Source organism: Pteronotus mesoamericanus, unplaced genomic scaffold (assembly GCF_021234165.1).
Source record: "Pteronotus mesoamericanus isolate MK-2021 breed Mesoamerican mustached bat unplaced genomic scaffold, CSHL_Meso_final contig_68, whole genome shotgun sequence".
NCBI classification, from domain to species: Eukaryota; Metazoa; Chordata; class Mammalia; order Chiroptera; family Mormoopidae; genus Pteronotus; species Pteronotus mesoamericanus.
In genome coordinates, this window is record NW_026555234.1 from 6,359,570 (window position 1) to 6,383,626 (window position 24,057).

General features: G+C 37.1%; 1 protein-coding gene and 1 pseudogene across 1 annotated transcript in view; one reads left to right on the top strand and one right to left on the bottom strand.

Annotated features, from left to right (window-relative positions):
• The window catches only part of RAB28 (RAB28, member RAS oncogene family), a 77,581-nt gene extending 54,155 nt beyond the window's left edge, over positions 1-23,426 (bottom strand). The window contains exons 1-4 of the mRNA XM_054581942.1: positions 23,252-23,426; positions 18,602-18,698; positions 13,396-13,484; positions 340-469 (exon numbers count right to left, since the gene is read on the bottom strand). Coding sequence (XP_054437917.1) covers positions 340-469; positions 13,396-13,484; positions 18,602-18,698; positions 23,252-23,326 — 391 coding nt within the window. The 5' untranslated portion in view covers positions 23,327-23,426. The remainder of the gene's footprint in view (positions 1-339; positions 470-13,395; positions 13,485-18,601; positions 18,699-23,251) is intronic.
• On the top strand, positions 8,488-9,089 carry LOC129077527 (60S ribosomal protein L18-like; annotated as a pseudogene).
• Positions 23,427-24,057: the final 631 nt, after the last annotated feature.

Consider the following 24,057-nt stretch of genomic DNA (forward strand, 5'->3'; position numbering starts at 1 on the left):
AGCTGAAGCTGCAGTGCAGTATCATAAAATCTGCAGCTGTGCTGCTGTTCTTAATAGCCCAAGCTGCTTCCTTAGACCTGAGGAAGCCAAAACACACACTGTCAGAACAGAACTTACCTTAACAGGAATTGGCCAAAGAAGCAGAGCAGTTATGATAGAGCAATCGTCAAAACTGTTTTTGAAAAGACTGTACATATCTTTAGGAATTTTCTCCGCAAGCAATTAGCTTACTACAGGAAAGCTGTGTCTATTTTTGTTTCCAAACATCAAAATTTTTTAAGAACTAAAAACAATAGGCAAGTAAACTTTACTATATATAAATAAGCATTAATAACTTACTTTTATTGCCCACCAAGGCAATCAGTGGTTGAGTTTCTGACTCCTCGCTCACTTTCTTCACCACAGTATACCAGTCTTCTAAATTCTCGAAGCTTTGATAATTCGTAATATCATATACCAAGAGGATTCCCTGTCGCAAAGGAGTTACAGGATATTTGTAATGCACTACTTGAAAAAAATATTAATACTAAATACTCTAAAGCAATGCTTCAGATATGACTAGAATAGGGTAAAATTACAAATGCAGACTATTTTATATACAAACTGGCTTCAAATTAGTTACTAGCAAACAGGTAATACTAAATGTTTTCATTCAAGATAAACCCAAATCCAGCGATGCAAGCTAAATAATAATTTTATCAAATGATAAATGGTTTCCCAATAAGATATCTGGGGTATGTTTGTTAAGTTACAATAAATGTAAGAAAATCACATCAGAGAGGAAGAAAACCCTGCATGGTCTACAATACTGTCCGTTACTTTCATGAGGTCAAACATTTAAACCTTTCAATAAATAACCATCTGCTGCTGCTCTTTTTAAATATTTTCAAAAATGGACATTCCATGACATCCCTTGATAGTCCATTTCAGTGTTTTAACACAATTTTCTTTAAATGAAATAAGCTCATTTCCTCTTCTGGTCCTCTGTGCATTTGGAGAACAACGTGCGAGTATCCTCCTTATAATAACCCTTCATGTACTTGAAGACAGTTAAGAAACTCCTTTACCGTCTCCTTTCCAGAATAAACAAACTCAATTCCTTAAACTTGCCTCAAAGGACCTATTTTCTATCCCTTTAATCATAGTTGTTAGTTCTTCCCAGGACACTCTCTATACAGTTTTTTGACATCCTCTTTAAAATGAGCAATGTAAAACTGGACATGATGCTGTAATAAGAGCACGAACAAAGCCAAATATAACAGAGGGACTGCTTCCTGCCTCTTAAATATCATATTCCTTTTAATATATCCCATTATTTTGTGTGGGAAGGAGAAGTAAGTACACACACAAAAATAACAGTGCCACATTCTTGATTCTCATCCAGTCTGTGGTCAAACACTTAATACAAAGCACTGCATACAATATATGTCTGGACCCTAATAGCATTTATGTCTCCTTCTTCTTAGGTTATAATCATAAATGTTGACTACTTTTTTGCACCTATAATGTACCAAAGAGATATCTACATCTTTTCATTCATCCTCACAAGCACGCAAAGCTGGTGTTATTATCCTTGTTTTACTAATAAATGGAGGTTACAATAACCAAGGTCACACAGCTAGTTAAGGAATTGAGCCAGAGTTCAAATCAAAGACAGAATGAATATAAAATTCACTCATTCATTCCACAAACTACATGCCTAGACTGTGCTGGGTGCTAGGGATATAAATTCCAAACTTCAAGGAGCTCACAGTCTTGAAGCAAAGCCAAGCACACAGACAGACAAATACACAACACTTGTCCATGTACACAGAAGTCATGGACAGAGATATTCTGGTAAATATTAATCGGCTGGTTCGGGGGATGGCAGAGGTAGGGGTGGGAAGAGTGGTGCTTGTAGCATTTGCCAAATTCTGTGGTGTACACACTGCCTTGTGGACATTTCCAAGCTATCAAAGTCACTTCACTTAACACGGAGCTGGTTAGGGCACCACTATTCAGCATCTCCACCACACGGGTACAATAAAAGTAAATAATCACCACAGCATAGATAACAAAAATATATAACAAAATAATTAGTAAGTGTGCATTTTGAGCACATATTCGTTTTAATATAATTTATAAGTTAGATATAATTTTTAATCATAAATGAACTGTAACAACAGTTCACAAACACTCCTGGACTTATAAAGCTCCCAGAAGGCTCTAGCATACTACTGTAATAATCTTCCAGTACAATGCTCTTTTTTTTCTTTTCTACACGTAATCATTTATCTAATTATCCAATCCTCACAACCTTATGACACAGGAAATTGAAGTGCAGAGAGGTTAACTAACTTGCCCAAAATTGAACATCTGGCTTCAAACGCAGGCAGTCAACTCCAGAATCTTTGAGAGTCTTTGTCTCCTTTTTTCTCTGTCCCATGCTCTTTCATTGACTACACTGCCCCCAAACCACTTTGTTTCTCTGAATCTTGGGTTGTTTGCCTCTAAAATTAAATTGATAAGAACAGATACTACACCTGATGTTAGCCAAAAGGCTGAGACACAGTGCCGATAAAATTAGATCAGTGCATTAGTCTCCAAGATCGCTTCCAGTTTAAATATTCTATAATAATTATGCAAAAATCACTTGTCTGATTCATTTGGGTAACTTAGACATCTATTTCTGTCTCCTCAAATGCACTGAAATAATACGCAACACAGAATTATTTGACCTTCCAGCCAAGATGCTGGCATAGGTAAACATGGTTTGCCTCCAAGCACAACCACATCAAAATTACAAATAAACTATAGAACCACCATCACTCAGAACCGTCAGAAACTGAGTTGAATAGAAGTCTGACAACTATGAAATTAAAGAAACCACATCCATCCAGAATAGCAGAAGGGGTGGAGACACAGAACAGGCTGGTCCCACATCTACATATGGTGAATAAAAATTGGGGAGGGATATCTCAGTACCAAGCAATCCCAACACCACTCTAGGCCCTCCAGCCCAGGGCTCCAGTGCCAGGAAGATAAGTCCCCATAAATCCTGGCTGCAAAAATCCACAGGGATTAAGTCACTGGAAATAAATTTTGGTGTCCCAAGCAGTTCCTCTTAAAGAACCCACACAGGAACGTAGGCATACTCACTCCCCGTGGACTGCAGCATGGAGCTGCAGCTTGAAAGACACGAGTGGCATATAGGAAGACACTGAAGTGTCTGGCATCAAGGCAAGAGCCGGGGGACAGCTTTCTTCCAGACAGGAAGGAGGGCAGAGGCCAGTGCCCTTTTTCTAACCCTGTCCCCACAGAGCCACAGAGCCCTGCTATCTACAGATCCGGGGCGATGCTTCTGTCATCCTTCTTTACACCTGCCATGCCTAAGTGATTAAGTGAAGTAATGAAAAAGAGATTTAAAAACTAACATACACAATTGCTGGAATTTTTTTATTATTATTCTGAATGAAAAAGAATCACATTTTCAAAGCAATTTTAAGGTAGTTTTTATACTCATAAATTGAGCCTTGACCTGTGATGATTCTTAAACCTTAAGACTTTTGGAACCCTTTTAATTAATATAGGCAAATCTTAATCTCAACATGGGTCAATATCTGAACATGGAAGAACACATGCAAATAAAACAAGGCTACCATATCTTGATAATCAGAACTAGACAGAGCTATGGAATACAAATTAAATAACACTGATCTACATCAGGGATCTATGGCCCACAGGTCAAATCAAGCTCATACCCATATTTTTAAATAAACTGCTCTTGAAATTTACTCATTTTCATTATTTTAAGTATTATCGACAACTGCTTTTGCACTACAACTGCATAGCTGAGCACCTGCAGCATAGACAGTATGGCCTGAAGAACCTAAAACAGTTTCTATCTAGCTCTTTAAGGGAAAGTTTGCCAATTCCTGACATAGAACAATGTGTTCTCATATTTCTCAGTCAGCAATACCTATGGATCTTCCAGGACTCACCAGAAAGATAAAAGGATTATCACTTTTTCATTACTCTAGCTATTCACTAACTCAAACATCTATCTGTTCATAAACCCCATTTGTAACACCATTTAATGTAAAAACTATGACTTTATCTTTGCTCCTAAGATGAAAATTTTGTACTAGTTTTGACCATCACTACTACGGTGAAATTTGAAAAGAGAAGATAAGAAAACCAAAGACACTAAAATACAAAAGACATTCCAGACCAAATTGGGTACTGAATTTACCGAGGTAATCACTTCATAAAGTATATAACTATCTAACCACTATGTTGTACACCTGAAACTAATATAATATTGTATATCAAATATAACTGAAAAATAAACATTAAAAAAAAAAGTAAAGAAAAAAGAAATTTCAGGACTTTTGTCTCAATTCCAACATGTAAAGAGATTAGAAGTTGTCATCATTGGTCCTTATAATCAACAAAAAGCTAAAAAAACTGAAAATAAATTAATTTTCTTGGATATAACAGAGCTGAGTTTACCAAGCAAATGCCCATCCTAAAATCTCAAGAGACAGGTAAATTCAGAGAGCTATAACCCAAATCTGCTTGCCTAGAGCAGAAATCATTAGAGCCAGTAAATGGTAGAAACATTTAAATGACAAATTTGATGAACTGCTCAAGGCTGAGTGTGCTCTAGTTTGAAAGTGAGAAATTCCTGGAGGACAAAATGTTAAGAGGTAAGGGGGTTTACCCCCAGGAATCCCACCAGATCCTCGTGGTAGAGTTAAGAAAGATCCTGTCATGGCTCTGGCATGGGAAGTGAGAAAGCAACCCTTGTAAAATCTGCCAGAGCATTATCCATGAAAAAGGCATACTCTCCAAGAGGAAAAGCTTAATCAGAGCCTTGTATGACGACATGGAGGAAGGGCACTTCCTAATTCCAGCCACCTCTAGCCATCCTGTCTCACCTAAGTGAAAAGAGCCAAGAAACACCTATGAAGATCACAGTCCAGGGTCACAGGCCACTAAAAGGCCATGACTTAATTGTAAGAGTAAAGACTATCTCCCCATTCATCAGAGTACAGGATGCGTCCCCTTTCTCATACTTTACCACAACACCAACAGGGCTCCAGTGTAATAGTAGGGGATTACAGCTGGAAAAACTGCAAGACACGAACTTCAACTAAGGAGGAATTCTTTGAGATACTCAGAAAAAAAGGAGAGAAAAACTCAAGGACATAGAAGAATTTGATGTCTCTGGCACCTACAGCTTCAGCTAACATTAAACACAGACCAACTTTTGGCTAAGTTAACATAAACCTCACAATAAAGACCTATTTGCCTGAGTTCTGAGTTCTCGTTACTCAATACATCATGTCTAGCTTTCAATAAAAAAATCAGAAAGAACACTAAAAGGCACTTTAAAAAGAAAAAGCAAACATCAGAATCAAACTGAGATATAGTACAGATTTTGTAATTATCACACCAAGGATTTAAAATAACTATGATTAATATGTTGAAGGTTCTAATAAAGAACGTAGGCAAGCACTGGCCGATGTGGCTCAGTTGGCTGGGCATTGCCCTAGACACCAAAAGGTTGCCAGTTCGATTACCAATCAGGGCACATGCCTAGGCTGCAGGTTTGTCCCCAGTCAAGGTGTTTATGGAACCAATCGATGTTTCTCTTCCTCCCTTTCTTCCTCTCCTTCCCTCTCTCTAATAAAGAAAAAAAAATTTTTTTTAAAGATAGACAGCATGCAATAATAGGTGAGTAACATAAGCAAAGAGCTGGAAACTCTAAAGAATAAAAAAAAAAAGAAAATGCTAAATATCAAAAACACTGTAACAGAAACAAAGAATGCTACTGATGAATTCATCAGCAGATTGAACGTAGCCTAGGAAAAGATCAGTGAACCTGAAGATAAGGTAATGGAAACTTCCAAAACTAAAATGCAAATATAAAGAAAAGAATGAATAAAACACAATACCAAAGAACTATGGGACAATTTTGAATGGTGTATCATATACGAAACTAGAATACCAAAAAAAAAGGAGGAGGAATGAAGCTTTAAAAATAGTTGAAGTAACAATGGCCAAGAAATTGCCAAAATTAAAGAAGTCAAACCACGGATCCAGGATCTCAGAAAGTACCAAACAGGATAAATACCAAAAAATCTAGAGTTAGGCATATCATATATTCAAAGTGCATAAAACAAAACAGAGAGAATCTGAAGGAAGTTTGGGGGGTGAGGGGCAAGGGAAATACCTTACCATAGAGAAACAAAGAACTACAGAGAATTTCTTCTCAGAAACCATGTAAGAAAAGAATGAAGTAGAATATTTAAGTGTTGGGAAAGAAATCTAGAATTCTATTTGTAAGAGTATCCTTCATATGTGAGGGAGAAGTAAACACTTTCTCAAAGAGACAAAAACTGAACCATAACCAGCAGACCTGCCCTGGAACAAGCATTGAAAGAGGTTCTTCAGGGAGAAGGAAATGATATTTAAGAAACTGATTTCTCTATAAATAAAGGTAGAGTAACAAAGAGGAAAACAGTGTTTATTGTTTAATAATAATATAGACTGATTTTTAGCATATGGACAAGAGAAATGATGACAGGGATACCATAAGGAATGGGAGGGATGAATTAAGAATATTCTTTTATGAAGTATCTGAACTACATGGGAAGCAATACAGTATTATATGAAAATGGACTTAGATCACTTAAAACTGTGTACTGCATCCCTGGCTGGTGTGACTCAGTGGATGAGCACCAGCCTGTGAACCAAAAGGTCACCAGTTCAATTCCCAGTCAGAACACATGCCTGGGTTATAGGCCAGGACTCCAGCTGGGGTTTTTTGAGAGGCAGCCAACTGATGGTTCTCTCCCTCTCTTTCTTCCTCCCTTCCCCTATCTCTAAAATAAAATAAATAAAATCTTTTTTTTAAACCATATATTGCAAACTCTAGAGAAATTGTTAAAAAAAAAAGAAAAAGTTTAAGTATAATTCACAGGCTAAGAAAGGAGATAAAGGTAAAAGATAAAATAAAACAAGAAGAGACCAAAAGAGAAAAATAAAAAACAAGGAATAGAAAGCAAACATGATAGATATTAACCCAACTACATCAATAATCATTTTAAATGCGAATGATCTAAATACACCAATTAAAAAACAAAGATTGACGGAGCATATGAAAACCAAGGCTCAACTATATGTTGCCTGCAGGAAATTCACTTTAAATATAAAGACACAGGTTAAAAGTAAGAAGATACAGACACTAGTAAAAAGAAAGCTAGAGTCGCCATATTAATTCTAGACAGAGACTTCAGAATAAGAAAAACTGTGTAAAGTATAAAGATTAGCATAATGATAAAGGGGTCAATTCTCCAAGAAGACATAACAATGCTTCATGTACATACAACTAACAACAGAGTATCCAAACAAATGAGACCAAAACTGACAGAACCATAAAGAATTCCAAATCTACAGATCCAGTGATATAATTGGAGACTTCAACACCCCTTTTTCATTAATTGATACATCAACCAGAAAATCAGTAAACTGAACCAAACAGCACTAACAATCAGCTTCATCTAATTGGTATTTACAGAACTGTCTGTCCAAAAACATTAGAATTTACACGCTTCTCCAGTTCACATGAGACACTCACCAAGATGGACTACATTCTGGGCCATGAAACATATACCTTAACAAATTTATAAGAACAGAAATCATACAAAGCATGTTAGTAGACTACAATGAAATAAACTAAAAATCAGTAATAGAAAGATAGCTAGAAAAACTCAAAATATTTGGAGATTAAACAACATACTTTAACATAACATGGGTCAAAAAAGAAGTCTCAAGAGAAGTTAAAAAATATCTTAAACTAATAAAAACACAGCCTACCAAAACTTGTGGAATACAGCACTAATCATGCTTAGAGGAAAGTGCATAGCATTGAATGTACATATCAAAAAAGAAGAAATACCAATAACCTGAGCTTCCACTTCAGAAACAGGAAGAAGAGCAATTGAAGCCTAATGCAAGCAGGAAAAAAGACAAAAATTACAGTAGAGATCAATGAAATTGAAACGAAAAAACCAATTAATAATTAACACAACCAAAAACTGGTAAATCTCTTGCCAAGTTAACCAAAAAAGGAGGGTGAGGGAGTAGGAGAGAGAAAAGAGATAAATTAATGAAGGGTCATCACTACTGATCTCAAAGACTTGAAAAGGATAATAAAGGAATAATATAAACAACTCTATGGCTAAAATTGGACAGCTTAAATGAAATGGACCAATTCTCTGAAAGACACAAAATACCAGAGCTCACGGAAGCAGACACTGCCTGCCAGGGCCGCTCTCCCCCAGCTCCCAGGCACAAAGCCAGGCCTCTGAGTGTCCTCCTGTTCGGGAGCCTACGGTCCAAGCACCCTCCAGACCCTGGGTCTCTCACCACATCGATCAACCCGGACCCCTTCTGACTCCTTCCAGAACTCCATCAGATTCTTCTCAGCCAAAAGGGGTGGAACAGAAGGCGCCATCATGGGAGTCGACATCCGCCCCAACAAAGACCGAAAGGTTCGGCGCAAGGAGCGCAAGAGCCAGGACATCTACCTAAGGCTGTTGGTCAGGCTGTGCAGGTTTCCGGCCAGACGAACCAACTCCACCGCCTTCAACCAAGCGGTGCTGAAAGAGGATGTTCATGAGTCGCACCAGCCGGCCGCCTCTGTCCCTTTCCCTGATGACCCGGGAGATGAAGCTTCCTGGCCACGAGGGCAAAACCGCCGTGGTTGCAGGGACTGTAACTGATACGTGCGTGTCCCGGAGGTGCCCAAACCGAAGGTGTGTGCTGCACTTCGTGTGAGCGGCCGCGCCTGGAGCCGCATCCTCAAGGCCGGGGCAAGATCCCCACCGTCGGCCAGCTGGCCCCGGACTCCCCCAAGGGCTGCGACCCTGTCTTGCTTCCCGGTCCTCGCAAGGGCCGCGAGGTGTACAGGCATTTTGGCAAGGCCCCGGGAACCCCTCACGGCCACACCAAACCCGACGTCCCATCCAAGGGCAGGAAGTTCGAGCGCGCAAGAGGCCGGCGGGCCAGCCGTGGCTACAAAAACTAACCCCAGATCCTGCCTTGTTTAAAAGAAAAGATTTTGCATGCTGAGAAAAAAAAAAAAAAGGAAAATACAACTCCCTCAGAAAGCCAACCCATGTTGGCAACAACTGAAGTCTAAAAAGAATATACTGGGGACTGCTGGAAATAATTTTCTTGGCAATCCTGAGGATTCCTGAACCCGTCACCGTGTCTCGTGTCCCTGATGCCCCATGTCCCTGATCCCTCTTTTGCTACCCCGTCCCCGTCGGTCCTTCTCCTATGTCTTCCTCCACGTACTACCCTGTGCTTTCCCTTCCCAACTTACCACACAAGCGCTCCTCCTCTTCCCAGATCTTTTGGCCATGACTTTCGGAAAAAAGATTTCAAGTTTAATAAATCTTCCCATATCATCAAATTCTTCAACAACAATTTTTTTTGTATATCGTACAACATATACCTCTCTTTTGTATATTGTAACTTCACGTTTTCCCCCTCAATTCCCTTCTGTAAACCTCAAGACTTTTAGCAAATAGTACATAAAGTTACTTTATACAGTCCTTTAATTTTCATCTGCTTCACTTATCCCCAATCTAGCAGGCATGATAAGCCGGTGAACCAAACGGATGCCATTTCCGAAGGAGTAACGGGCAGCAGCCTTGAAGACACACTCACTCACGGGTGGCAACACCACGGTCGGGGAGGGCGCTGCACAGATTCACTTCTAAAACGTAATAAGGCAAAGGGCACACACAATGTAACCTTCCCAAAAATGAAAGCTTCTCTATTCTCAAAACACAGGGAACTTCTCTCCCAATTTGTATGATGAATAACCTACTTTAGTTTTTAATTACATAAAGAAGTAGATCATATAGATTATACAATCATCATAACATCATCTACTTTGCTAAGTACAATCTGTAAGAAGAAATGGTAAAGCAAGAGAAGTCTGTAAATATAATTAGTTGTAAGTTGGCAGATAGCCAACTAAGAAATCCATAGTAAAAGACAGCGAGGGTCTCAAGGAGTCCAGCTTTCAGATGCGATCTCACCCCAGCTGTCAGAGACACCAAATCCTTTCGGTGGTGGTTAGCAGGCTGGCTCACGTGTGTGGGACACTGGCACACAACAGTAGTTATGTTCTACCTCACAAATGACTATACTTCATTGAGTTTATGCTGAGTAGGGCAGTGTTTGCAAACCACTTAGATTCCAGGACGGAAAGAGCTACAAAAACGAAACATGCAGCCCTTCTCTGAGGTTTGTTACTAGCCTCTGTCAGCCACAGGTTACAGGGCACTAAACACTGCATACTGTGTGTTTGCTCGTAACCACTATGACAAATAGCCTATAACATCTTTCTGAAGACTCCTAGAAAATGTTAAGGTAATTCAAAATCTGGGAATTTAACTGGGATATACTTCAACTCTTAAAACTAGTTCTTAACAAAATATCTCACCAATTCTCTCTTAGGTGTCAATTCAACTTTGTTTCAACCAACACTAATCAATAAACTATTACTAAAGCTTTGCTACTGGGGGGGGGTGGGAGGTTGGGGAATGAAGAGTGTAAAATAATCAGTTAATTCCCAGACTACAAATAAGCCTCTTCACGGATGTTAAGAAAAGCTTTTTAAAAAATAGATTCATTAGCTTAACAGCCCAGGTGAGTTTAGGATTATTCTTGCTATACCCAATATATAAGCTAAAAAAAACTAAAACAAAATCCTAATAATACATTAAACTGATATCTTCACAACAGCTTATCAAAATATTATTTATGTAAGAGTTCTATTCTGTAGCATGTGCACTAAAATCTAAGGTATTCATGAGATAGACTATATATAGCACCTTTAATTCTATAAACAGTACTGATCCACTTTAAAGAATAATCATATAATGATATAATATAAAGTTATTAAATATATTAAAATGCTATTAGAGTGTTTTTGAAAGCATTGTTCTTAAAAGTAACAATTCCCCCAATTTGTCGTAGTGAATTATAGTCAGAGCTTCTCTGGCCTTGATAAAAAATTTACACATATTTTAACAAAAGAAACTACTGGTAAATGTACTTTATATATTTTACATAGCATTTAATTTAGAATCGCTGGAAAGCAGAGAAAATTTATTATATTATCATTAATTAATGACAAGTCATTTTATCATTTCAGATTTAAGTTTCCTGAGACAATTTTATGAAAAAATTCATGAACGTCTCAGAAATACTGTAGTTAATCGAGAACAGGAAGATTTTATACATCTTGGGGTAAATAATAACATAATTTTTATTAATAAAACATGATATATGCTTATAACATTCACAGCAGTTGTAAAATATAAATAACATAAAGCACCATCAAAGAGAAAAGAGACATGTACCTTTAAAATAGAAATCTTATGTTCTTAAGTTCTAAAAAAGAACATAACATTCGCTTCCTCTCAAGATATGAGGTACATTAGAAGAAAACAGAGAAATTTCACTATGCTCAAGAACTCTCAAAAAAGATTGAAATTTGTACAAGTTTGCCCACATAAGTGGACATGTAATAACATAAAACATACACTGTACAAAATGATTTGAGGGAAGGGTCATACAACATTGTGAATGCCACTGGTTATATACTTTTAAATGGTTATTTTATATTATGTATACTTCATATCAATATTAATTTTGTGTAGTACCATAATTTTATAATATTAACTAAATAATCTAAATATATCATGTAATAGATTTTTAAAATGATTTGACATGGTGAAACTGAAAGAATCCAATGCATGAGTATTATATTCCCCTAAATTTTAAGTGAGTTTATTAAATGAATTTTATATTATTATTTACCCCAAGATGTATAAAATCTTCCTGTTCTCTACTAACTCTAGCTATATCTATAAACCATAAAAAAAAATTCTATTTGACACTCAGAATCAAATATCATAGGAAGCTTGACTAATCTAATTTTCATTTTTTTAAAAATCCAATATGTCCTTGAAAACAGATTTTAATGGAGCAAAGAGGAAAAAGATAGTTATTTTCAAATCCAATTTTACCCAGTATTTGAGTGAAACAAGGACTGCTGATTCCCACAAATCTCCGTCCAGCAAGTTGTCTTTAGCTTAATATCTACTTTAATCATAATCAGTTTAAAACAAAAAAATGAAACAATAATAAAGCCAGAAACTAAAATGTGAGACGTACCTTTGAAAGCAAAATGAATACATATAAAATATCAAGTCATATGATCACAAGTAGAAATGTTAAGTGAGCAGAAAGACTTTTTAGGAGACAAAGAACAATGTGGTAGAAAAGGCAAAGGAAGAACGAGCTCCAAGAGCCCAATCTATGTATCAATAACATAAAACAAACCTCTTGGACCTTTACAGAGGATTCAGTATTACCAGAGCCTCATTTATGTTATGAAATAACTCAGATCCTATGTTCCACCAAAAATTAAAGCAATGGTATTTAACAATCATCATACTTCATAAAGAAGAGCACTGAACATTATCTGTCTTCGCCTTCTAGATTCGTTTCTGTGAGCAGCACAGTTCCTCATAACCAAGTGATAACTCTCCCACTGAAAACACCAAACTCCCCCAATGCCTCATGCTGATGTGAAAGAGGCACATCAATGAAAAATGGAATAAAAAGCATAAATCAATAACAGGTCCATAATTAACTTTTTAAAGTAGACTACTACCATGCTCATTTCCTATCTGTACAATAATTTAATTTAAAAACATAAATTATTTCTATATAAGCTCATTTTGCCAAATACTTGTTATATAATATATATTTCCTTAATGTATATATCACCTTCTCAAAAGACATCATTATCATATTAAAATATAGTTATGTGCTTCATACATATAATTAGTCATACTTAGTTTTCTGATACAATATATTGATATATCTATTAAATCTGGATAATTATATTTAGTAGACTAGTTCATAGCACAAAAATATAAACATGCAAATATGCCTTTTGTCCTTACAACTTAAAATGAAATTAAATTTTCCCTTTCTATATTGTTCATTCATTCAGCTTATGTATTTTGAAAGTAGTCACTATTGTAAAGTCAGCTAATATCAAAATATCATTTATCCAACTGCTGACAATACTATCTTGTAATGTAAGTAGTATGTAAATATTAGAGTCACACCAGTACCTTGACCCAATCATTCCAAACATAATTTGGGGAAGATGAAAGCAAAGGATTAGCACGAATATAAATTTGGTCTCTGTACTTATCAGGTAGAAATCATGTTAGAATGTGTGTGTGCCCAGTTGTATATGTGTCTGTGAGTGTTTCCAGGATCAGAATAATCACAGAATTCATGTCATACCTGTGCTCCATAGATATATTTATCCAACATCTTGCCTCCTATTGTCTGCCCTCCTATATCCCAAACTTGAAGGGTAACATTCAAGTTTCCTAGAACATTAAAAAATATATAAAAATAAGAATACAGAAAAAGTTAACTAACAATGCAACAACTGAACACAGTTTCACAGAACATCAAATCACAATGAGAAACTCTGAATCTAATTTGCCTTTTCATCTGGAGACTCATGTAGTTAGATATCTGGAACTATGAAGTAATGTTAGCAGAAGAAATCATAGTGGAAATTTACATTTATACTTTTACCCCATTTCCATAGAACCACATTTATAATCACCTTCAAACAAAAGAAAATAAAGCTTTAATTCATAAATTTCTTAAGCCTTAAAAAAATATTCTTAAACAGAAACTAGAACAATAAAGCACTTGTACCTGGGGTAAGAAATATACTTTAAAAATAAAAACTGAACTTTATATATTAACCTACCCTAATGCACATAATGAATTTTGATGTTAAGTTCCATACTCTAAAGGTTCTAAAACCCACAGAATAGCAGACAACAAAAATGGACCCATAGTTTCAACTTAAATGAATGGATTTTTAAAATTTCAGTATCAGCTATTATGTGTAATAGTATATATAATAAAAATTATGTATTTACTAATTTAACTTATAAAATATAAACACTTTGATAATCCTCTTCAGAGGTGAGGTAGGATACATATTCCCGGTATCACTAACTACTCTGATGCATTTATACCTGTTCAAAGCATTTCCACTGAAACAAATTATACTATGTGCTTCAATGCCTTCATAAAATAACGCGTCAAATCTTTTTTCATATATGAGCATTACAAAAGCATTCAAAAATACAAGGCAATCTTTAAAACTGTTTTGTTCATTATGTAAAATATTTGATACAGAAGTTTATGAGATAAGCTTCTCTCTCTATTCAAAACAATTATTGACTAAAAAAAGACCATGCTCAATACGCTTTTTAGTTTAATATTTCAAATTATTTCTCCTAATAAAATTATGCAGCTTTCTCCAAAGGTAGACAAAGTCTCAGTACTTTCAATATGAGCTCCGCCCCCCAAAACTGTATCTTTCTGCATGACTTGCAAATTAGGAAAACTCAAAATGAAAACTTAGAAACTAAAAAAAGGTCTCACTTCAAAACCAAACAAAAAAAGGACTATAAAGATATGAATTTTCACACCAATGTAAAACACTTAAATCGGAGAATGTCAGTCACACGGTTCAACTTGGCGACTGCAAGGGAAGCGCAACGCTGGAATCACCAGCCAGGCTGTGCTCTGAACTCTAAGCTTTGTGGGGTGTGCATGACCACCTGTCCACTACTGGGATGCAGGTCTGTCCCATCTGCCCGCATGCGGCAGATTTACGGGAAGAACTTCCATTAGCATTAACGAGAGCTACTGAAGTCTGTCGCCCCGTCGTCATCCCCACAGACACACACTCCCAGCGCCCACAGGGAAGGACAGAAATGTTCTTCAAGCTCTGTGAATACGAAAGCCACAGTGTCACAGACTGAGACTTGCCCAACAACTTGTATAAACCTAATTTCTTAAAAACCTAAATTTTTCAAGATTCGAAGCTGAAATCATCCCCCATAATGCTGTCTCAAATTGCCCAGGTGACACAGGGCTAGCCATCACTCCAATTATATCAAATACTTTCAGAAGCCCTTAGAGAAAAAGGCAGTACTCTATTCGTTTTACTTGCAAAACTCTTTATAATCGTGTGTTTACTTCAAAAACAAAAGTGTTTAACAATATTAACTTTTTTAGAGTACGATTTTAGGCAACTTAATAAAAAGCACCTAATTAATCCCATTTTTTTCAAAAACTTCTGTCAAAAACTGTGAAGCTTTTTCCCTGTAAGTCCTGATATTCAGATCCTGTCTGAGTTAAGTGTTGTGACTACTTCGACTACAACTTTAGGAACATGGTTTTCACATTTTGATGACAATCATTTGAAGACTATAAATCGTTTATTCAATTGTCTCCATCTAAGGGGTTTGTATTTACGGGTTGAGGGTATTTTTTAAATCTATACCTTTCCAAATAAACACTGTTTGCTATGGTTGGCTTGTTTTCTTAATATACATATTCTACTGCCTCAGAAATAAAAACAGCTATGCATAACTGATAACCAACTAATATACAGTGCTAACCAAAAAAATTTTTTTAAAAAACCCTTACTACCATTATAGCCTCAAAAATATTAACTTCATAGTTTTTTCATATATCTAGAAATATATTTTTAACTTCCACATTTGAATAAGTCTATTAACACATAAAATAAAAATAAATGAAATCACATAAAGATGGAATTCAAATCAACATTCATTTTAGTTTTTGCAGGCATAAACATGAAGATTCCCAGGATATTTTCAAAATGGCATACCTATAAAGCTATATAAAAGTATTTAAATAACCAATATTGCGAATTTTTTTAAAAATCAAGAATCTAATATAATTTTCTAACTAAAAAAAAGTTAAAATTTTCAGCAATCTAATCCCAGATGTAAAATGCTACAAAATTCCTGCTCCTCTGTAAGAAATGACATGTAACTAGAGAAAAAAAATAAAATAAAATAAAATAAATGAGGTGACAAAATACAGGTAAGTTGCTTTTGGTATGAATCAAAGCCACAAAGAGGATTCAACAGTGACCTTGTAAAAGTACACTTGGTGCCTTGGTTAACCTTACTTAAAGTGCTGCATAGTCAAGATGGAACTAAAAACACAAGTCTGCCCACTTCTTGTACTAAAGACTTAGAAATCCTTTTCACAGTAGAACGCTGTTTACTGGACTGTACCCACAAGCTTCCTGAAAGTATTTTGACTAAGGCTCTTAAGAAGCTCTATCAGCAGAATCTCTGACTAACAGATACACTATTTTAAGCAGTAAAATCTGCACAGTGGTTGCATCCAGACTATACAGCATACCAGATCATGAAATATACTAAAATGGATGCGTATTTGCAAAGTAATGACCTTGAAAATGTGCATGAAGAGAATGTGAATAGATAGACAGGAGGTATTACACTGCTAATAATCTGAATGGACTTAACAGTTACTGGAACACTAACAAACATGAGATTCAACTACTATGCAGCTTTACTATAAATCCAATAATGCTACCTGCAATATTTTAGTAAATGATACAAATATTGATCATCTTACATTTAACACAATGAATTAAAATTAAGGTTAAAGTATGTTAAGGATATACTATGTATTTTGTAATTTATTCACTTCATTTCTTAATGTACCTATTAATTAAATAAAATCAAGTTACAGTAAAACAATGTTTTCCTACTGAAACTTCTACCAGAATTTTGAGTCCATTAAGTAGCATAAAACCAACTGCCTTTTTAAAAAAAAAAAACTCTTTTTCTGGAACTCTGCCTATCAAAATAAAACTTAATAAGGAAAATTATAATATACATTCATTGAATATACATTTCCTAATGTTATTTTTTAATGTAATTACTTTATAACTCTAAAATATTATACTATAATTTTGGAATTCAAAAACGCCGAATTTTTTTTTTTTGCAGAGTAATCAAAATTTAAAAACTGGTAGTATTGTGCAACAGATCAGAAATCATCACATATATCAAATATAGAAAATGTCCAAAACAAGTCTTAAAATGTGTTTAATGTTTGAGTAGATGCTTACTCCTTTAAGTCTGGAACTAAAAAATCAGAAAAATTAAACAATATTAACAATACAGAAAGAGAGTGCTTTCGTTAATTAGCATCAAAAGAAACAGTCAATAACTAAATACATATGGAGGCTTTCTGTGTACAACTGGCACTTCTGAAAAAAACTGCTGTAAAAATAAGTTTTCAGCATGTATATTATGTGACTTGTGCAGGTATTCTCCTGGTGTCTGCTGTAAACATTGTGAATGTAGGAATAACCTATCCATAAGAGTGAGAATAATAAAAATAAAATGAAATTGTTGGTTTTGAATACATTAAAATAAAATACAAATGAAACTTGCTTATGAGACTTGCATATGCTTCTCATTTCAACCTCTTGCTGAAAATAACTCCATAATGGAAAATCAGAATTCTTTTCTCATACTGTATCTTCTGACTTATTTTTCATTGGTAGCTAAATAAAGACAGACCACCACAAAATATAAGAGTATATTACTAGTAAGATATGCAAAACACCTTCAAGTACCAAGAGTTTTCATGAACTGGTCTAAAACTTTCATGGAGAGCTGTCTGAGAGATGGGATGTCTGAGAGATTATAGTATTTTAATAATATTGCATTTTATTAAACCCTTCCACTATCACTCATATTCTATCATATGATTCTGATGCTACACTTGCAACCATTTTTATTCAAATAGGTTTCCTCAGAGAGGAGAGGGATGCATTGGTTTATAAGGTCAATCAAGATAAACTGCTTTTAATAAAATTCTTTAAACATATAATTTAACCATCACAGTGAATGGACCGAGCATTTTAAAGCCCCAATTGTTCAGAAACTAACTTAAAACAGAAACCACTCTTTTTTTGTTATTATTTCCCTGTATTTCCCACAAAATGTGCTGCAACTGGCATCTAAATAGTTTCTTTGCATGGTGAACTGAAACATCTTGAATGCTCAAACTGTATTTTTATGAGTGCCTAGGGACCCTAAATTTTAGTGGTCTATTAAATGCCAGCAATTTCATGCTGCCTTGCATAAAACAGCATTCACATATTAGAGCACAGAAGTTCCATAGCTACATTATACTTCTGGTCCAACTTTCAAACAAAAAAACTGAAGCAGAGGCTAATCAAAATAATATTTTTTAAAAAAATCCTTTCCAGTCTTTTCCATTTAGTTTATACAATATCTGCTGATAACTGTATAGCATTTGATTTTTTAAAACATTTTATAATTTCATAAGCAATTATTGTTTATCTTTGAAAAAATCTGTAGTAGTCAAAATCTGTAGGAGATTAGAGGCGTATTCATATACAAACTTTATTCTCACACCCATGGACAATGTCTTCATGATAGAAGCTGATGAAAGTCAACCTCTCTAAGATAAATGTACTGATTACATGTATTTTCATATAGAAGCAACCCCAAAATTTATTTTACATATTTCTACCTATGTCTCTTACTGTAAAACATGCACAATTTTCTACATTATACTTTGAGTCTCTTACCTGGCAATGTTATCCTTCTCAAAAAGAAATCCAGTCCTATAGTTTGTTTGTACTGTTTCCCAAAAGTCTCTTGAGCAAAACACGTAGCTAAGGAGGTCTAAAAATTGATGCACATAATATCAAAATTAATGTCTTTGTTTTAGAAATAAAACATCACTCCTAAATCTTAGTAAGTAATCTTAATACTCATACTCCCATTAATCCAACAACTTTAAGCGGTTCTAATCAGTTATGGGGAGGAGGGACTTAACACCTCCAGGTAAATATCACTTGCCAACAGCTATCAGTGAGGACAACAGACTAATCAGTTAGGTATCTGTAAATCCCGATTGTCAAACTCCTTCACCTTGCTGGACGTTAGAATTTGAAATTTATCATTTGAAATTAAAGCATCCTCATAAAAGATATGAATCTTATATCTACATATATCAGTTCAATTCAAATTTCAGACAACTCTAAGTTTCATTTCTGAAGTTAAATATTTTGAGTAGTTTGTGCCCTCAGCCAATTATAAGAAATGATTAAGGAGGGGAAAGCCTATTTACAGAATTTCTTTTCTCCCCCGCACTACAAAAAAAAGTATCATTAAGTATCTAATTTTTCTCTTTGCTAAAGCTGTTAAATGAAAGTAATTCTATAGAATGACTCAAGTAATACATAGCTTTAAAAAAAAGAGCTGGTATTTTTAAGATTAATATTAAGCAAAAGTAAATATTTTCACCCATGAACTATGAAGCTTAAAAGCCATAGGAATATTATAAACAGAACAGATAGATACAGTATCTGCATTTTCCTAAAAGAACAACTCAAAACTATGTTCAAAACTTGAGGGCTTTCTCACCGAGTACCACTTATTAAAGCAAAAGAATAATTAATCATTCTGATAACAACTGAAATAAGTCAACTTACAAGCTTCTTAAACATTTTAAATTCACTATTTATTTGTAAACTTTATCAAACAGAAAAGAGAGGCAGCTTCATGAGGCTTTTATGCTCTTCAAGAGAGGCTACCAAAGTTAAAGAAAAATAGCACTTTTATTTTAAAAGTTAACATTAGATGTCAACTCCTAAAATACTTAAAATTAAGATAAAATTTCCTAAATAGCTTATTATAATTAATTTTGAAATAAGTACAGCAGTACAAAAGAAAATGACCAAATTTCAATTCCTTTAAACAAAAAGACCTAAAATTCCTTTATTTTTCACACAAATGGCAACTTGCATGCCTTAATTTCAATTCTCTTATAATAAATACTCAGCATTTTAATAAACGTCTAAGACATTTGGTCAAATATTTACTCAGCACTAAAGATGTTCTACTAGAGAATGAGAAATAAACCCACTACACCAAAATGAAAATTTATTTGGCTTCCTTGAAGCATATAACAATAATATAAAAACTGAGAAATCACAATAAAAAAAGGTAAATACTCCTTTTTAAACCCTTTCTTTCATTTGGCTCTATTTATGCCATTGAACTTATTTAACTCAGAGCACAAAATCATCTGTGAAGAGGCTCAGAGTTCTAGAGAAAAATAACTATAATCACCACTACTACAGATATTTCAAAATGTTTAATAAATGAATGAATCCTGAAATGCTGAAATAGTATTTTATGTCAAAGAGAAACTCAGGGCATATGTAACATCAGCAAATTGTTATTTAAGGTAATTTTTCACTTTTAAGATTCTCAAAGTTCAGTATTTTTATATTAATGAATATTCAGAAAAATTCTGTAGTTCTTTTCTTGGAAACTTCTATCCTCATACTTTTGAGGCAAACATAACGCTAGGGTTTCAACTGAAGTGAAGTATATAATCTGTCAAAAGTATAGGTGGCTGGGAACAAAGCATTAAAATGGGTTCTTATATCATCTCTGATACCTTACTGTAATTACTATAAAAATTAAACAGTATCACCCAAATCAGGAGGCACTTCCTCTTCAATTATGTAGTACTTATGCTATTTTTCACATCCAATAATTTATCGCCCCCGTTATTGTATAAATATCCTTCTTAAACAGTTATAAAGTGAACAATCGCCTACCATATCTGAAACAATTTATCTGATTCAGTGTATGGGGGGCCCGGGGGGCGGAAGGGTTGGTGAACTTTTTGTTAACAATTTCTAACCATACTACACTTACTAGTACTGAAAAGACATCATAAAAAAATTTTGCGTTAAAAAAATCTTTTAAAATATGCAATAAAATCAAAAGTATGAATCAAAACAGGAAAGAAGTGGGAACACGTGTTACTAGGGGGAGGAGCTAAATTTCTCTTGGAGAAACTGTGGTCATCTCGATAATTTACTGCTTCTGCCAGTATGTGTCAAAATGATCTGACTTAGAACAAGCAGGACAACCTATTGCTAGAAAACATGGCCAGGAGTTAAATCAGAATACAAATTAAAATGAAACGTTGAATTTGTATAAGATATGGACTGTAAAGGAAATAGAATGGCAACATTGGTAGCTGCCAATAGTTTGAGAGCGAGTTGGGTTATGGAAAAAAAAGTTTGATGCATTTGTAAAGACAAAAGGTTAGGTTTCCGATGCTTGTATCTGAAAATCTCTGGCAGAAGAAGTCTTTGCGGTTTTAAAATAGTCTAATCAAAATGGTGAAAACAAAGTCAAAACACCGTAAAGAATATCGCTGTTATCCTCTGAAGCAGACTGACAGTTCTTCAACAGTACAGAAGGGAAAAGACTGCTTTGTCCTACACAGAATTTTAGACAAAAATGAAAAACCGTAATTATTCACATCAAATTAACAAGAGAAACACGTGTAATGCAGGCTAAGAAAAAAATCTAGACACAGAATTATGAACCAATTTCAACTGAGTAATAAGTGCATGATAACAGATAAATACTGGGAGAAATAAATAAAATTTTAAAGAATTATGATAGAAAGTAGGATAATGGGCAATTTCATCTTTTTACAAGTGTATTAGTGTTCTAGATTGTTATTATAATCCTAAACAGGAAATAAATTGTTATGATGTGACTAAAAAATTTAGGAAATAAAACATTACAAGGCATTCAAAAGAAAATATGATAGATGAGAACACTAAAAATGTAACTTAAATTTTTATTGAATAAGGGTGGTAGAAACAACGTGGACTGGTTTAAAACAATTCATCCATTCAAAAAGTTGTTTTAATTGTATAAAAATTAATATAATTAATACATTACAAAGAAAAGTGATCCCAAGTTCTTCTCTTCCCCGAAATGCTTCCGGGTAATCAGAGCATATTAGGTAAGCTGTTTTTCCTCAACAATGCAAATCGGTAATAAGATATAAGAGAAGGGAAAGAAAGAAATTAAGAGAATTCTCCAAATTTTGCAAATTTGTTTCCCAAGGGCCCCCGAAACTCAAATCTCAGAACCACAGACAGGGGCAGCCGTGCCTGCCATATCCCACGGAAGAGGCCAAGCGTATTCGTCACCCCGGAAACCAGGGTGCCCACAACGCGGGGAACACGCAACTGCGAGACGGGAAAGGGGGACCTGGTAGGAATAGCCTGAAGGCTCCGGCTGGGAAAAGGCAGGGGAGAGGAGGGGGGACAGGCTTCAGCAGTATTCCCGGAGAGTTTGGCGCCTCCGGCAGAAGCGACAGGTGTGAAGGCACCCCGGCCGAGGCCCTCACTTTCTTTGCGGGGGTGGGACACCGACCCCTTGAGATCCTACGCACCGAGCTCTTGAAAGAGCAAGGAGCGGGCAATGCTTCTTGCTTATTGCATCCTGGGTTAAAAACGCCAGCCTAGGACGTGCGGGGACCGGCTGCCTGCTCTTCCCACGCACGCACGCACCCACGCACGCGGGCACGCACTCCCATTCCTTCCAGCGCCCCCGACCGAAGGCTGGGCTTCAAGGCAAGGATCCCCTCTGCCCCGCCAGCGGCCCCGGCCGCAGCACCCAGCCCCTACGAGCAGCTCAACAGGTATTTGTTGAATGAATGTGCTGACAGGTGCTGTGCTGGGAACAGAGGTGATCAAGTAGGATGCCCATAAGACAGCAACTACCGTTTATTGAGTGCACCCACGTTTTGAAAACTTTTGGTGGGTTTTCCCACTGACAGTGTATTTGCACACTTCACGCTTCGAGGCGACCCCTATCCACACCCCCTTTCAGAGGAAGCACGAACAGGTGAGCAATCTGCCCTCCAGTGACCCGACCAGTAACTTCTCACCCAGGGGATCTGATTCCACAGCCAAGCTCCTGGGAGCTCCCGGGAAAGTGGAGGCATCAGACACGGTAATGGGGGGCTGGGGAGGGGGGCAGGAGCAAAGTGTGACCTGGACCACAGTGAAGAGAGAGAAGCCCTGGCAGATCCTTGCCAGTCATCAGAGGAGAGAGGCTGGAAAGCTTCCCGGGGAGGCGATGCTGGCCCCCCGTCTTGAAGGAGAAGCAGGAATTCGCAATGCAGTCAGGGAGCTGGGAAGTGACCTTCTTCTTTCTTTTTTCTTTTTTAATTTAAGGGGGGCTGGTCAGCTCTCGCCGGCCTTTACCAAGCGCCTGCGGGCTGGGGCCCAGAGGCCCCGGGACTCAGGGCAATGAGGCGACGCCGGCGGCGGGGAGAAGGCGGGGGGGCGCCGGGGCCGCGCCGGGGTTCCTGCAGGCTTGGACGGCGAGCCCGATCGAGGACTGACCTTCCCGGAGGTGCCGTCCCCCAGCACGACGATTTTCAGTTGCCTGTCCTGGCTCTCCTCCTCAGAGTCCGACATGGTGTCCCGAGAACCAAGTCTGCCTCCCCCCCACCCGCCCAGGTAGAGGGAAGAAGGGAAGGAGGAGGCTCGGGGGGCGGGGAGAGGAAAAAAGGCGGCAGTTGAGAGTAGAACCCCCCGCCCCGGTGCCTCCGCGACCGCTGGAGAAATCCAGGCAGATCACTCGCCCGGCGCCATCTTGCCCACCCTCCCTCCACTCTCCACGCGGCCCGCCCCCTTCGCGACGTAGGACGCGCACGCCCACGTCTGCTCCAACCCGCGCCCACCCGCGACCCTCCCTGGCGAGCCAGCCCATTCGCGGGCCTGAGGTTGGGGCGACGTTCGAGACGAGCGGCGAGACGCGTCGCTATCTTCGCCTGGACAGTAGGCAAGGGATAAAAAAGGGTATCATTAAAACTAGGTAGAAAAGTGGACGACTAGTCGGTGCTCAGGCATTCTATCAAATTCTCTCGTAGCCATCTCCCCCGAGAAGATCCCTTTGCGAATGGTGTGGCCCCGGGGTTGGGGGATGACGCCAGGGCTGCGCGCTGCGGTTGCCATGGAAGCCAGGCGTAGAAGTAGAGGCGGCGGGGCGGGGCCTGTCTCTGGGCGCCCGGGAGGCGGGTTGCCAGGGGCAGCGTGCAGGGGCGGGGCCCTGGAGCTGGAACCACAGAATTCCGTGTTTCATTCATCAAGCACCTACCCTAGAGCGGGAGTTGCCAAAGCGAGGTCGGAGGAACCCTGGGACTCGA